General features: G+C 38.2%; 4 protein-coding genes and 2 long non-coding RNA genes across 6 annotated transcripts; 5 read left to right on the forward strand and 1 right to left on the reverse strand.

Moving 5' to 3' along the window:
* Positions 1-229: 229 nt before the first annotated feature.
* On the forward strand, positions 230-5,011 carry LOC109159459 (MDIS1-interacting receptor like kinase 2-like). The gene is made up of 3 exons (XM_019307560.1): positions 230-563; positions 2,792-4,435; positions 4,539-5,011. The coding sequence occupies exons 1-3, from the start codon at positions 281-283 to the stop codon at positions 4,730-4,732; spliced, it is 2,121 nt and encodes a 706-aa protein (XP_019163105.1). The 5' UTR covers positions 230-280; the 3' UTR covers positions 4,733-5,011.
* Positions 570-2,263, forward strand: LOC109159464 (probable leucine-rich repeat receptor-like protein kinase At1g35710). The gene is made up of 2 exons (XM_019307564.1): positions 570-1,035; positions 1,468-2,263. Exons 1-2 carry the CDS (start codon positions 578-580, stop codon positions 2,042-2,044), a joined length of 1,035 nt encoding a protein of 344 aa, XP_019163109.1. The 5' UTR covers positions 570-577; the 3' UTR covers positions 2,045-2,263.
* Positions 4,871-7,013, forward strand: LOC109159462. Its single transcript, XM_019307563.1, has 2 exons — positions 4,871-4,959; positions 5,130-7,013. Exons 1-2 carry the CDS (start codon positions 4,949-4,951, stop codon positions 6,895-6,897), a joined length of 1,779 nt encoding a protein of 592 aa, XP_019163108.1. The 5' UTR covers positions 4,871-4,948; the 3' UTR covers positions 6,898-7,013.
* A 1,501-nt stretch (positions 7,014-8,514) lies between these two features.
* Positions 8,515-9,530, forward strand: LOC109159467. Its single transcript, XR_002050579.1, has 4 exons — positions 8,515-8,618; positions 8,727-8,839; positions 8,954-9,032; positions 9,118-9,530. It is a non-coding gene; the product is annotated as an uncharacterized LOC109159467 (long non-coding RNA).
* Positions 9,531-9,748: 218 nt separating this feature from the next.
* LOC109159468 lies at positions 9,749-10,352 on the forward strand. Its single transcript, XR_002050580.1, has 3 exons — positions 9,749-9,849; positions 10,050-10,110; positions 10,263-10,352. It is a non-coding gene; the product is annotated as an uncharacterized LOC109159468 (long non-coding RNA).
* A 2,468-nt stretch (positions 10,353-12,820) lies between these two features.
* Positions 12,821-13,490, reverse strand: LOC109159465 (type IV inositol polyphosphate 5-phosphatase 3-like). The gene is made up of 3 exons (XM_019307565.1): positions 13,460-13,490; positions 13,083-13,317; positions 12,821-12,966 (listed from the first exon to the last, which is right to left on the reverse strand). Exons 2-3 carry the CDS (start codon positions 13,284-13,286, stop codon positions 12,943-12,945), a joined length of 228 nt encoding a protein of 75 aa, XP_019163110.1. The 5' UTR covers positions 13,287-13,317; positions 13,460-13,490; the 3' UTR covers positions 12,821-12,942.
* Positions 13,491-16,467: the final 2,977 nt, after the last annotated feature.

The following is a 16,467-nucleotide window of genomic DNA, read 5'->3' on the forward strand; positions in this document are numbered from 1 at the left end:
AGTTCAGGGATTCCAATATTGCCTATATATGTACTTGACGAATGCCGATGTTAAAAGATTACAATTAAAATAAGAACATTTGGGTAAAATAAAACAGGAAAATAATAGATATTCTTATTGTGAAGTGAGATATTTTTTTTGTGTGTGATTCATTGTATATTGTTCTTATTTGTAGTGTAATTGATAACCACACATATAGTAGATATTCCTATTCTGTGTGTGTATATATATATACACACACAAAATACTACTTCCGTCCAATCCCTTCATCAAAATCACAATGCCTCCTTACAAACTATTCCTATTACTTACTATTATACACCTCCTTTCCACTGCCCCTATTTTCAATACTTCAACCACCCTTCCTTTTATTCCTCCAAACCACTTGCAAGTCCCAAATGAAGTAGGAGCTCTTTTAACATGGAAGTCAAGCCTTAACCTCATAAGCCAACCGCTACTCTCATCATGGGTTGTTGGTACTCATCCTTGCAATTGGACTGGTATTACTTGTGATGGTGGCGGAAGTGTTACAAGCCTAAACCTTTCAAGTTATGGGTTAAAAGGTACGCTTCGAAATATGAATTTATCAACTCTGGTCCATTTACAAGTCATTGATCTTTCCAACAATTCTTTCCATGGAAGCATTTCTTTTATCAAAGACATGGTTGGCTTGAAACACATGACAACTCTTCATCTCTATAGAAATCACTTTTCCGATCACATCCCACAAGAAATTGGGTTGTTAACGTCTCTTGTTGATTTGAAATTATCCCAAAATAATTTCACAAGTCAAATCCCCCCTTCAATTGGGAACTTGCAAAATTTAACAACTCTTTATCTATGGGGGAACCAACTTTCAGGCCACATTCCTCAAGAAATTGGGTTGTTAACATCTCTTGTTGATTTGGAATTGAGTACAAATGATCTCACGGGTGAAATCCCTAAATCAATTGGGAACTTGCAAAATTTAACAACTCTTTATCTATGGGGGAACCAACTTTCAAGCCACATTCCTCAAGAAATTGGGTTGTTAACATCTCTTGTTAATTTCGCATTGAATTCAAATAATCTCACTGGCCAAATTCCCACTTCAATTGGAAATTTGCAAAATTTAACAACCCTTTATCTATGGGGGAACAATCTTTCAGGCTATATTCCTCAAGAAATTGGGTTGTTAACATCTCTTGTTGTTTTGGAATTGAGTACTAATGATCTCACAGGTGAAATCCCTAAATCAATTGGGAACGTGCAAAATTTAACAAGTCTTTATCTATGGGGGAATCAACTTTCAGGCCACATTCCTCAAGAAATTGGGTTGTTAACTTCTCTTGTTGATTTGAAATTGAACTCAAATAATCTCAAAGGTCAAATCCCTATTTCAATTGGGAACTTACGAAGTTTGTCAACTCTACATCTATTTGAGAACCAACTTTCAGGTCACATTCCTCAAGAAATTGGATTGTTAACTTCTCTTGTTGATTTGAAATTATCTAAAAATAATTTCACGGGTGAAATCCCTAAATCAATTGGGAACTTTCAAAATTTAACAACTCTTTATCTATGGGGGAACCAACTTTCAGGCCACATTCCTCAAGAAATTGGGTTGTTAACTTCTCTTGTTGATTTGGAATTGAGCTCAAATAATCTCAAAGGTCAAATCCCTATTTCAATTGGGAACTTACGAAGTTTGTCAACTCTACATCTATTTGAGAACCAACTTTCAGGTCACATTCCTCAAGAAATTGGATTGTTAACTTCTCTTGTTGATTTGAAATTATCTAAAAATAATTTCACGGGTGAAATCCCTAAATCAATTGGGAACTTTCAAAATTTAACAACTCTTTATCTATGGGGGAACCAACTTTCAGGCCACATTCCTCAAGAAATTGGGTTGTTAACTTCTCTTGTTGATTTGGAATTGAGCTCAAATAATCTCAAAGGTCAAATCCCTATTTCAATTGGGAACTTACGAAGTTTGTCAACTCTACATCTATTTGAGAACCAACTTTCTCAGGTCACATTCCTCAAGAAATTGGGTTGTTAACTTCTCTTGTTGATTTGAAATTATCTAAAAATAATTTCACGGGTGAAATCCCTAAATCAATTGGGAACTTTCAAAATTTAACAACTCTTTATCTATGGGGGAACCAACTTTCAGGCCACATTCCTCAAGAAATTGGGTTGTTAACTTCTCTTGTTGATTTGGAATTGAGCTCAAATAATCTCAAAGGTCAAATCCCTATTTCAATTGGGAACTTGCAACAGTTAACAACCCTATACCTTAGTAGAAACCAAATTTCAGGTCACATTCCTCAAAACATTGGGTTGTTAACTTCTCTTGTTGATTTCAAAGTGTCTTTCAATAATCTCTCTGGGCAAATCCCAACATCAATTGAGAATTTGCAAAGTTTAACAACCCTATATCTCGGTAGAAACCAACTTTCCGGCTATATTCCTAAAGAAATTGGGTTGTTAACATCTCTTGTTGAGTTGGAATTGAATTTTAATAATCTCACGGGTCAAATCCCAACTTCAATTGGAAACTTGCGAAAGTTAACAACCCTATATCTCGGTGAAAACCAATTTTCAGGTCAAATTCCTCAAGAAATTGGATTGTTAACATCTCTCGTTGAGCTAGATTTGTCTGAAACTGATCTTAGTGGTCAAATTCCTACGACCATTGGAAACTTGCAAATCTTAACACTACTGTATCTCAGGAATAATGAACTGAATGGCAGCATTCCTTCAGAGTTAAATAACCTGACTCTCTTAGCTGAATTTGATTTGTCAGATAATCACCTCACTGGTGTTTTGCCTGGAAATTTGTGCATTGGTAATTCACTGAAACATTTGGCTGTCAAAAACAATGAGTTTATAGGAAAGATTCCCAAAACACTGAAAAATTGCACATCTCTTCTCAGAGTGCATCTTCAAAACAATCAATTCTCAGGAGACATCTTTGAAGATTTCGGAGTTTATCCAGAGCTAAACTACATTAATTTGAGTAACAATTCTTTCTACGGCCATCTATCTTCTAATTGGGGAAATTGCCCAAAACTTGGTGCTTTGAAGATTTCAACGAACAGAATTTCTGGGAAACTCCCACCAAATCTTAGCAATGCTTCTCAAATTGGTTTTATTGATCTCTCATCAAATCAACTAGTTGGAATGATTCCTAAGAGTTTGGAAAAATTGACGTTGTTAACTGTTCTTAAGTTGGATAACAACAAATTTTCTGGCAACATATCACTAGAAATTTGGAAATTACCTCAACTTTTGAACTTCAGCATAGCCGCAAATAATTTTGCTGGATTGCTTCTGGAGGAGTACTTTGAAAGAGGTCAAGTGTTAATAGACTTGAATTTGAGTAAAAATATGTTTGTTGGGGAGATTCCTTATGGTATGGGAAACATGAAATCGCTTGAAAGCCTTGATTTAAGTCACAACATGCTCTCTGGTCAGATACCACTGCAATTTGACGAGCTAACAAGTTTACAAATATTGAACTTATCACACAACAATTTGTCAGGACATATCCCTTCTAGTCTTGGTCAATCTTTGGGTTTGATATGTGTTGATGTATCATACAATCGGTTGGAAGGTCCCATCCCAAACACAAAAGTATTTCAGGAAGCTCCGTATGATGCCTTGAGAAATAATAAAGGTCTTTGCGGGAACCATTCTGGCTTCGAGCCTTGCTCCTCAAACAATCAAAGAGATCATCATCAGAGAAGAAATTTGCTCTTAATCATACTACTAACATTTGGAAGTTTGTCTATGATTATTAGCATTCTTTTCCTATTAATTCTTCGGTCAAGGAGCAATATTAGAGAAAAGTCAAGGGGAATTACTAAAGATGTGTTGACAATATTGAGTTTTGATGGAAAGATGGCATATGAAAGCATCATTGAGGCAACTGGGAACTTTGATTCAATATATTGCATTGGTGAAGGAGGACATGCAAGTGTTTATAGGGCTGAGCTACCAAGTGGCCAAATTGTTGCTATAAAGAGGTTTAATGCAATTGGGCAAGAAGACGAACAATGTGAACTTGAAAGTTTTTCAAATGAGGTTCGTACTTTGACAGAGGTTAGACATCGAAATATTGTGAAACTGTATGGTTTTTGTGCTAGTGAGAGAAATACATTCTTAATTTATGAGTACTTGGAAGGGGGAAGCCTAGCACACATATTAAATGATAGTGAAAAGGCCATGGATTTAGGGTGGACGAAGAGGGTAAATGTGGTTAAAGCTGTGGCTAATGCTTTATCGTATATTCACCATGATTGTTTACCACCAATCGTTCATCGGGATATATCATCAAAGAATGTTTTGTTTGATTCTGAATATGAAGCTCACGTGTCAGCAAGAATATTGAGTCTTCATTCATCAAATTGGACTTCATTTGCAGGAACATTTGGCTATGCAGCTCCAGGTATACCATATTTTTTTTTCACCCAAGCTTAACATAGTTAATCCAGTTTAATTATATGCTCTCTTATTTCTTCTTATTTTATTTCAATTTCTTTTGTTGGTAGAGTTTGCTTATACTATGGAGGTCACAGAAAAATGTGATGTGTATAGCTTCGGAGTACTAGCACTAGAAGTGATTATGGGTAAACATCCAGGTGACCTCATTACATCCATTTTTTCATCCCCAACCTCAACCTCTCATGGAGTACTACTTTTAAAAGATGTGTTGGATTCTCGACTCTCTACTCCAACAAAGTAGGAAGCAGCGGAAGAGTTTATTTTGGTTGCCAAGATAGCAATTGCATGTTTAAATATGAATCCACAATGTCGTCCAAGCATGCGACAGGTTTCTGTGTTGCTAAGCAAAGAAAGACAATATTCCTCCTCAAATTCACTTTCACAGATCACAATAAGCCAATTGTTTGGTCTTGAATTTCCTACTCCCTAGAGTGTAGGGTAGGTTGAAGTCTTATTCATGCCAGGCCGGTATGTATGTGAAGATTATATTTTAGTAAAATGCAAAGCTTTATTTTGTTCATGAGTTAATGCATGCATGCTAGCTATATTTTCTTTCAGAACTTTTCATCATGTCAAAAAGTTTTATAACTCATGCCAACTGAAGTCAACTCACATCATCTTTGGACTTTCCTTCCCAGTGAAAGTCCCCAGATTAAACATCTAGAACGACGGAAAGCTCAGACTACTCATCAAAATACAGATTGGAGGGCGATTGGTGATCTATTCCCGGAGATTGGTCACAACTGCGAGAAGGATGAGTCTACTGCTTTGCGTAGTCAAAATCCATGCGTTGCTGAGGTTAATCTCAAGGAGAATTGCCCGATTGTGACATTATCAAAGATTGATTGGGGAAATTTAGTGAAGGCGGAAGAGAAAGTCTCGCTGATCGGGCGTTTTGTGGGAGAACGTCCGTCCATGGACTCTCTTAGGACTAACTTGCGAACTGTGCTGCGTCTAGATGGGGATTTACAGGTGGGATCATTGAATCAAAGAAATATATTGTTGCGATTCTCATCGGAAAGTGATTGTAGAAGAACCTGGATGCGAAATCAAATCGCAATCGGAAATGGCCGGTTGTGGCTCTCGCGATGGAAGCCGGAGCAAAATATTAATCCAAGTCGAGATTCTCCCTTCTCCCTGGTATGGTTTCAATTGCCTCTACTGCCTGTGCATTTGTTTGAATTTGAGGTTTTGTCCCGCATATGTAAGCCAATCGGAAAACTGGTTGAGCTTGACTCAGCAACAATTAGGCGATCTAGGCCAAGTATAGCAAGGGTTAGAATAGAAATTGATGCATCTAAACCTACTATTGATTGTTTATTGATTGAATATGTGGGTGAAGGAGGAGGTGTGGAAGGTTTTTGGCAGAAATTTGTGGCGGAGAGGATGCCAATCTTCTGTTCTACTTGTGGGCGGTTTGGCCACTCACAGAAGGAATGTAGACGAAGGGGAGGGGCTGAGATTCGGCCAGTGAGGTTGGGGAGAGATGTGGTAGAAACTGTAGATAAAGATGACAGAGCACATAAATGCCCAGAAACTGTTCGACAAATTGTCGAGGAGGGTCTGGAATCAGGGAAAGAAACAAATGCTATTAAAAAGAGAAATGTTGACATGGTAATCGAGACTGCCAGGAAAATTGAGCTAAGTGCCTTGAAAAGAGATGAGGGCAAACTGGAAACATTTGTGCAATCTGCAGCTAAGGCAAAGATGGACCAACTTGAAGCTGATTTGGCTACTAAGGCTGATGAAATAATAATGGAGACAGTCATGGGGCTGGCTGATGAAATAGCAGACAAGGTCTTAAAAGAAGATGATATAGATAAGCCAAAAGCCATGGCTGGGGAGGAAGTCTCGAAGAACAAATTGACTGAATTATCTATGAAAGATCTATGTAAAGTCATAGAAACTCTAAGCTCAAGCAAAAGAAAATCAAGTCGGAAAAAAGAGGTCGCGGAGAAGGTGGTTGAGGGCGGTATAGAGGTGGTCGGGGAGGAGGCTGAGCTGGTGGAAGAGGCAGCACTGAAGCTGTCTCGGCAGGGTAGAGGGGAGAAACCCAAGCTTGAATCTTTGAACAAGGGGAAGGCGGAGTTAAGTGCCAGCCCAACACTAAATGTGACTGGAAATCAAAAGGAAAAAGAGAGTGGGGATTTGGGCTTGATTACTAAGCCTGTAAGGGATGATAGGGAGCATCGATCATTTGTGGTTAATAAGGAGGCTTGGGAAGAAGCTAAGCAGGATATATTTACATATATGTCAAAAGTAAAGAAGGAAATGGGGCTGCAAGAATTTGAGAAAAGAAAAGGGGAAATTGTACAAAGAACAAAGGACTTATACTTAAATAAACTCAAAGGTTTAGCAAAAAATAGAGGGGTTGGTTTTCTTGATGAATCTGCTATGGATGCTTAATGATACTAGATTGCTCTAAGATATTGAGAGCTGACCTGAGCAGTTCTTTGATGTCTAGTTTGAGCAGATGGCTCTTTTGGTGGGGGAATAAGGAGGGCCACTTACCTTGTGGTCTATTTTCAACAGAGATGATAGAACAGCTTCAACAGATCTGCAGCTTCTCTAGCAGAGACTAAAGTGGTTTGTGGATCAGTGCAACACCTTAAGTTAGGTGATGATGTCTCAAGGTTGAGGAATGCTTGAACAATGCTTGATTTAAGTCAGGGAATTTGATGAATGATGAACTAACATAGAATGGCAGCAGAAAAGCTGGATGAGGCAGTTTGGTTTATTTTGTGTTGCAATTCGAAGCTCTTGTAGTGGAGAATTTACAGCCACCTGGGGCTGATCCTATACTGGGAAATGATGCCTCAGGTTTTGATGATGCAATAAGTTGAGGACTAGAATAAAAGATGAACTGTTAGCAGAATGATGAATTTATTTGGAGGGCTAAACATGGAGATCTGATGATGGATGTTCGGTGGACCATTTGGCTTGGGCTCTTTTAATTAGTGGATTGGGCCAAAGAATTTGTGCCATGGGCCTGGCGTCTTGGGCTTTTCACTTTGATTAAATGATGAAGGCCTTATTCGGCACGGCCTTTTGGAAGCTGGAGGGCTTGGGCTGAATGGGTCAGCTTGGGGGATTAAAAGGCTTAAGGCATTGGTGAAGAGAAAGGCCGAATGGGCCTTGTCTAGTCTAGCCCAAGTTGGGCCTTATCTTATCTAAACTAGTTTTTCTTGTAGGGCTTCTAGCCCCTTTGTCATTTAGGCTACTATTGGGCCCTTGTTAGTTTAGACTAGTATACTTAGTCTTGTTTGCCTAAGACCTTTTGGTCCTTGTGAATGTAAGGCTTTTGCCTCTTTGATAGCCATAGGTCACTTTTGGACCTATGGCGTCTATTGTAAGGCCTTGTGCCTCTTTTGGTGTGGAATAAAGTTCTTGATTCGTTAAAAAAAAAAAAAAAAAAAAAAAAAGTTTTATTCATGCCAGGCCTTGGATTCTTTGCTTGGAATTGAATACAACTAACATAGATCAGATCCAGGTAATTTGTAACAGACACTATTATCACACCAGACTAGCTAGGGTTTCAAACTTCAATAATTGTGTGCATTATCCTAATCTGTTTAGGCAATCAAACAATGGCAGTCAATAGTGATGAAGTACAGAAGCTAGCTTAGCTTGCTGATGGATATGATGCACAGAATTATGCATGCATGCATCACCAAATCATTGTCTTTTCACCATTGATATAGTATATGTCTTGTTGAATTGGAGAAGTATCAGTACGTACGGACTCTCAACACTATGACCTCAATCAAGAAATTCTGTTTGAGATCTCAAGATAACTAGTACTCTCGATCTAACAAGTAAGCTAGTTAGTACATTTCCTTGATTATATATACAAACTTTTCTTGGTGCATTAGAATGAAGCTTACGTGTCTGCACCATTTTTTCTCCCAAGCTTAACATATATAGTTAATCCAGTTTACATATATGCTCTCTTCTTTCTTCTTATTTTCTTCCAATTTCTTTTGTTTTTTGGTAGAGTTCACTTATACTATGGAGATTACCGAAAAATGTGATGTGTATAGTTTTGGAGGTGCTAGCACTAGAAGTTGATGTGATCTGATCTGTTCTGCTTCACCCAATTCAAGAATCTCTCTCTACTATATATGATTGTAAGTTAGTTTCTTATAAGGTTTTCCATCTTATTCTTATCTATATATCTTCAATATCTTACTCCCTGATCAAGCTGTGTTCAAATTAGTCTTCTTTCCTACTCTCAGAAGCCTTTTTCTGGGATTATGAATGTTCCAATTCGATCTGCAAAAACCACACCAACGCTTCTCATGCATGCATGCCTTGGATTCATTCTTAGCTTGGAATAGATCAGATCCAGGTTAGTAACACTATGAGTGTGTGTGTGTTTTACCTTTACTAGTTATAACCAAAAAGGCGTTTTTCTTTAATGAGAATTTGATATCATGATACATGTATTGTTCGATAGGAGAAGCATTCTTTTTGAAGTCAACAATTATGGCATCAACAAATTTTGATCGGTGGCATACACATTATTTATCACATTCTAACAAGTAAGCTTGTTGTGTATATATACATAATATTTTTCACAACATATTATGTTCGCTTCAAATTTCATCAATAATCTAATATGTGCAGGCAATCAACTCGGTGATGAATAAGTGGAGAAGCTAGCTTACGATTCTTGTTGCTTTCGCGCACAAATTTTGCTCCTCCGGTTTTGGAGGAAGGTGTCTTCGGGGAGGCTTAAATTTAACTGTGATAGATGTTTCTTTTTCGTTGTATGGTGGTGTTGGGGGTGCTTGCCTTCTTGATTCTGCAAAGAAAGGCAATATTATTCCTCTAATTTACTTTCACAGATCACAATAAGCCAATTGTTTGGTCTTGAATTTCCTACTCCCTAGAGGGTAGTAGGAAATGTCAGGGTATGTATGTGAAGAGTTTAGTACTATAAATTAATTTTGATGTAGAGCTAGCGAGCAGCTTTAATTATATTTATTATATATTGTGGTAGATAGCTTCAAATTTCTTCAGTATTACTAGTTAATACATGATCCTAAAACTTGCAACTAACAGGTCCACACCAGCCAAACTGAAGGAGTTTAATAATCTTGACACACACAACACAGTGACACAAAAAGGTGGTATGAATATATACATGCATTTGCTAGAATGTTACAATAGAAAAGCTTTTCTGATCTTCTTTAATGGGAGTTTGAGACTTGTTGTTAACAGTACACTTGATGATATCATATATTTGTATGTGTCTTGTTCAATTGGATCAAGAAGCAACAGTTCCATTGCCAACAACTATGACATCAAGAACTTACATTTGAAATCTCTGCCTGGTTATCTCTCACTCTTTAACAAGTAAGCCATTTAATTTGCTTTTGAATATACGAATTAAATTGATCGACTGAACGTACAATTTAACTATGTATGTATTGTACCATATATATTTAGCTAGTGAGTTAGAATATGTGCATAATGCATAATGTGTTATAATAACTTATTGTGTGATTCACAATATAATATAATTACTTTTCTTGTGTCATGACTAATCTTTGCAGGCAAGGCAATCAACCCTTCATGCCAGTGATGAAGTAGAGAAGCTTTTGCTCTGTTTTAGAGGTAATTAATTAGCACTCACTATAAATTAATTAAGACTAAACATTATTTCAGCCATGCATGCAGCGCAGCATATATATCCTAAATTAAATTTGCAAACTTAGCTTCTTCAATATTGCTAATCTAATAATATATATATAATCAACTTGCTACAGTAGGTCTCAGTATGGAACATGTCTTGTTCAATTGGATCAGAGAAGCATTGTCAACAACAATGGCATCAAGAAATCATTGTTTGAGATCTCAAAAAATATTTTCATTCTCATCGCTAAAAGGTAAAAACTAAGCCAGTTTCGTTTCATTTGAGTATATATACACAAATATACTTAACTACATACCACATTTACCTAATAGCTGTTAGAATTATGCATGTAATACCTTAGGCATCGGTGAACAACATGGACTTAGATTACATAGAAGCACGCAATGCAAGGATTGCAAGCTACATAAGTCAAAGGTTTTAGCAACACCATACCTGATTGAGAAAGTGCAGCAGAAGTTAACTTCGTTAAGTTGCATCGGTTCAGCAGATTGAACTTGCAGCATCATATGATCGATATGATCTCCGGCCTGTGCTGCTGTCTTGAGGTCTCATTCTTAATGTGAAAATGTTGTACCTTTGCAATCCATAGAATTGAATGTTCTTTTTGATAATCCTGTTTCCCGTTTCGACAAACAGTATGCATCTTCAATTCTTTTTTACTTATTATAATGTTGATGATGATTTATTGTTCCAATAATCACTTGAAGTCATTGGCATTCAACTTACTGAAATGCATGTACAATCACTAATGATTATGGCCCAATTTGGTAAAAACTTGGCCTATAGGCCAATTTTGGTTTTTTTTTACCACTATTAATTGTTTGATTTAGTTAAAATATCAATATGAGTGTTTGGTTAATCAGCTTTTTGCAACTCCAAAATGCTAAAATTCAAAAAGCTACTACAAGCAACTTTTTCAATTAGCTTTTTTAGAAAAGAAATTATATCAAACCGCTATCATCTAATTTACCAAATATTTTTCTACAACAGCTAATCTTATCAACTAGTTATACCCTCTAATTAACACAATCAGCTATCAGCTAACAACCATTTACCAACCAGGGCCAATATATACATATCAACAAAATAACTACATAACTCCATCTACTCATTTACAAATAAAAGAAAGCAAGTAGAAAATGTAATATTAGTTGCTAATGGGATGGAGTCATCAATGCTTAGTTGCTGGCCGGATCATAAATTATGATTAAGGCTTGAGATAAAAGTCTACTCTTCAAAGTTTGGCCCAACTTTCCATATTGCACTAGCTTTAAGGGTGTGTTTGGAAACCTGAAAAATGAGTTCTGAAAATCATTTTTGATATATTATTGCTATTTTTTTATTATATTTAAAATTAATATTATATTATTATATATTATTATACATGTTGTAATATTCTAAATAAAATAATTAAAATGTTTAATTATACAATTCTACTCATTTTCCAGAAAATGAACCAAACACACAAAAACAGTTTTCCAGAATGCAACCAAACACAGGAAAGGAAAATGTTTTCTGGAAAATGACTAATTTTCCAGAAAACATTTTCCAGAAGTCATTTTCCTGCTTTCCAAACGGACCCTAAGAGCAACACCATGCCACGATTTCATCAATAATTAAAAGTGAGTTTTTTTTTTTCTTTTTAAGTATTACTAACTCTGTTACAATGCAGTATCTGTTCATAACTACATAGGTTGAGTAAGTAGTTAAAAGTGAGTTTTTTATGCACTCATAGAAAAATACTATTCCGTACATTTTAACTAAAAAAAAATGTATCATAGTCTCACACAACATTGACTTGTTTTTAATATGATCTCAAAATAAGAATTTAACGAGGTCTATAATCATTTCTTGAATTTCATTGCATGAAATGCAAAGTCATATGATCTTCTTGAGTTTTTTGCACTTTTGGTCCCACGACTATAATGGCACTAGCAGAATTGATCTACGACTTTTGAACCTTGCAATTTTAGTCCACGACTATTGATTTTTTTTGCAAAAATGGTCCTTCCGGCCACTTTTCCGTCAAAATTCCACCGAAATTTTTTTTATCCATTTTTAACGGGGCTAAAATTGACATTTTACTTATCTCAAAAAATAAAAGAAAAAAATTGACATTTAACTACATACAATATTACTGATTTACTGGGCTACATACTACTGCCCCAGGCGGCGGAGTTCCTGGAGCAGGTAGGGCTGTCAGTAAGCGGCGGAGCGGCCCTGGCGTTCCCTGGGCTAGTTGGGTTATCCGGCAGCAGCATTGGATGCGGAGCCAGCACGCCTGCGGGATCATCCGAAGACATCGAAAAAGCTTCGTTGTATAGATTTTCGGCTAGAGAAGCGGCGGAGATTCTCAAATGCAATCGCCTTTACCTTTCCGTTTTATGTATTTCCTTTATATTTTGAGATAAGTAAAATGTCAATTTTAGCCTTGTTAAAAATGGATATAAAAAAAAAAAATCCGGTGGAATTTTGACGGAAAAGTGGCCGGAAGGACCATTTTTGCAAAAAAATCAATAGTCGAGGACTAAAATTGCAAGGTTCAAAAGTCGTGGATCAATTCTGCTAGTGCAACTATAGTCGTGGGACCAAAAGTGCAAAAAACTCTGATCTTTTTTGTAAAAACAAGAATATACAACAACAACAACAACAACAACAACAACAGCAAAAAGAAAGACTTAAGACTATACAACACAAGCCATTCACAAATAAAAGAATCACAAGAATAAAGAGTCATGGATGCCTCAACCTCTAACCTTTAACATCTTCTCTTCTTCCCAAATTTATCCTCTCTAGCGCCCCCATAATGAAGCATCCTTCATCAACAACGAAATACGAAAGCATACAACAAATTAGATTGCGTTCAAGTTTTGAATCAGAACCATGCATTACAAGATCAAAAGGCGGGTGGGGCAGCATGGAGCAACAATACCTCTTCTGTCATCAATCGGCTCATTCTGCTGTCAGTTCCAATATCTGTAACAACTTCCTCATTTTCAATCTCTGCATCAGTGTAGGTGAGAGCCCGCTGCAGCTTCCTAGCTGAGAATACCTCAACCTCTACCATATAAGTTGCTGTCACTGGCCTGTGATCAGAAAGTTGAAGCTCAGATCTCCTATAGCTTAGTAGGCGCATTCCCTTCCCGTATGAAAGGATTCGGTCACACCTGAGAAAGAGAAAAACATAATGTCATATGGAAAAATTTTAACAAGTTACACATAAAGCAATGAGGGGATTTTATTGAAGTGCAAATATGGAAGATCTGATGCATTTTTATTTCCGTTTTTTTATAAGTAATAGATACTTACCATGCTGGAGTTCGTCTCCCAGCTCTTGGATCCTCTCTAATAGAGGATGATAAATAAGTAGCAAAAAGGGATATTTTTGTAATTCAAAAAGGGTGCTTAGTTTCGGTTATAACCGTCTTCCACTTTGACCATCTATATAAGGTGGCCAGCTATCTCTTCATGCATACACAATAATATACAGTTTTCTGTTCCCATTCTGTTTCGTTTTCTCTCTGCTTCAAATCGTAAGATGGTATCAGAGCAGCGGTGGAGGTCCTACGCCGCCGCTGCCTCCGGTGAGGCTAGTCAAGGAGAACAGACGGGAGCACCGGTGATCGGATCGCCGGCTCTCACGACTCCTACCTCGAACACGCAACAGGTCCCTCCGTCGCAGACACAAAGAAGCCAGGCGATGGAGGATCTAAACAATCCTCTATACTTCAGTCCAGCTGAGAATCCGAATGATGTGCTTGTGAGTCCTCCGCTCATAGGTAGTTCGAATTACACCTCTTGGTGTATATCCATGAAGATCGCCCTTGAAGTGAAGAATAAATGGGGCATTGTTGAAAGCAGTGTTGCAACACCTAACAGAGAGCATGTCCAGTACCAGGCATGGAGACGATGCAATTTGATGGTGTGCTCCTGGATCTTCAAGGCAGTACATCCATCTATTGCTCAAAGTTTGATGCATCTTGACAAAGCAGGCGAAGTGTGGGAGGATCTGAGGAGGAGGTTCGCTCAGTGCGATGCTCAAAGGATCTCAGCCCTCCAAAGTGAGATCTATGGATTGAAACAAAACCCCATGACAGTCAGTGAGTATTACACGAAGTGCCGGACAATGTGGGAGGAGATGAACACCTTGAGACCTCTTCCGGCTTGCAGATGTGATTCACGAAGTGCCTGTGGTCTCATCGAGCAAATTCGAAAGGAACGCGATGTTGATCAGCTCATCCGGTTTCTGCAAGGTTTAAATGACGACTATGGAAGCCTGAAATCAAATATCCTTGTACTGGATCCCTTACCTGAGGTATACAAGGTCTATGTCATGGCCAAGGTTGCAGTAGGCGCTAGGCGCTAGTCGGGCGGCCGGGCAGCGCCTAGCGCCTAGGCGGTCTAGGCGGCGCCTAGGCGGATTCTAGGCGGGGCTAGGCGGGCACCAAAAAAATTAAAAAAAATAGTGACAGACTTGTAGTTCGACAATTATAATGAGGTTGTTTTCAACGTTCACTCAAATAACACATCTAAATAAATGAAATAATGATAATTTATAAGTCATAATGTCATAATAATATTAAAATCAATAATTAATGAAAGACGACATCGGTCAAAATCAGACAAAATCGGTCAAAAACGGTCAAAATCGGACGAAATCGGTCGACTCGGCCGAGTTGGCCGAGTTGACCGACTCGGCCGAGTTTGACCGCCTAGGCCGCCTAGCGGCCGCCCAGGCCGCCTAGCGGCCGCCCAGGCCGCCTAGCGGCCGCCCAGGCCGCCTAGGCGGCCGCCTAGGCGGCCGCCTAGGCGGCCGACCGAGTTTTGGCCGCCTATAGGCCAAAACTCCAAGGTAAGTGGCCGCCTAGCGCCTAGGCGGGCGCCTAGGCGGCTAGGCGGCCGAGTTTTACATCACTGGTCATGGCTGAGAAGTTGGAAAGGCAGATCAATGCAGCAAACTCGAGTTCAATGGATTTCAGTCAGGCAAATGTCGTCCAGAGTCCTCAAACATCCACAGATGACTTAATTGCAGTAGCAAGCACATATAATGGCAGGAAATTCACAAGCAATGGAGGTGGTAACAAGCCAAAGTGCACTTTCTGTGGAATGAATGGACACACTATCGACAAATGCTACAAAAAGCATGGCTATCCCCCGAGGTGGGTACAAGGTTACAAATCTAAGGCTAGACAACAGAGTTCTACATCCACTGTGAGTAACACTTCTGAATTGGGAGTCACGACTGATCAGTTTCAAAAGCTCATGATGGCAGTCCAGAATCAGCTATGTCAATCAGGTTCTAGCACTTCAGCTGCTGTGACTTTGATTCCAAAATTTGATGAAAGTCATGAAGGCAAGTCTCTCATCTCTCACATTAATTTCCTATCATTATGCAACTACTCTTGGATACTTGATTCTGGTGCTACAGATCACATTGCTTGCTCTATTGATTTTTTTGATGAATATTATGCTGTTGAGGGAGATGAGGTCAGTCTACCTGATGGGAAAAAGATTATGGTTAAGCACAGAGGCAATGTGAGACTAGGCCGAGACCTATTGTTAAAGGATGTGATGCATATCCTAACCTTTCACTTCAACTTAATCTCAGTAAGCAAGTTAGTTAAAGATGCAGATTATAACTTGTGTTTTTCTCCTGAGCAGTGCATGATACAGAAACCAAGTGGGATGATGATTGGTTTGGCTAAACAAGAAAAGGGGCTTTATGTGATGATGAAGAAGCCATTGCAGTCTGAAATTAGTTCTAATACCATTGTTTCACAATGTAATAGAGTTGATGTTTGGCATCAACGTCTAGGACATTTCCCTATGAATAAACTGCATCTCCTTAAAGATGTTCCAAAACTTTCCACTTCCACCAAAGCTTGTGATATTTGTCATTTGGCCAAACACAAACGATCTCCATTCCCCCTAAGTACTTCATCATCCATTGCCTGTTTCGATTTAATTCATGCTGATATATGGGGGCCTTTTCCTGTTGCTTCTATGAAGGGAGAAAAATATTTCTTAACTCTTGTTGATGATCATTCAAGGTACACTTGGTTACACTTGATGAAAAGAAAATCAGAAACACAGGAATTGTTGAAAAGATTTCACAACTTTGTTTCCACACAGTTTCGAGTTTTGATCAAAGTGATACGAAGTGATAATGGCAACGAATTTGATATGAAGGATTTCTATGCAAGCAAGGGGATTATTCATCAAAGATCATGTGTTAATACACCCCAACAAAATGCAGTGGTGGAAAGGAAGCATCAACATGTGCTTAACGTGGCAAGATCACTTCGATTTCAAGCTAA

This window comes from Ipomoea nil, unplaced genomic scaffold, assembly GCF_001879475.1.
Source record: "Ipomoea nil cultivar Tokyo-kokei standard unplaced genomic scaffold, Asagao_1.1 scaffold2827, whole genome shotgun sequence".
In the NCBI taxonomy this organism is placed as follows: Eukaryota; Viridiplantae; Streptophyta; class Magnoliopsida; order Solanales; family Convolvulaceae; genus Ipomoea; species Ipomoea nil.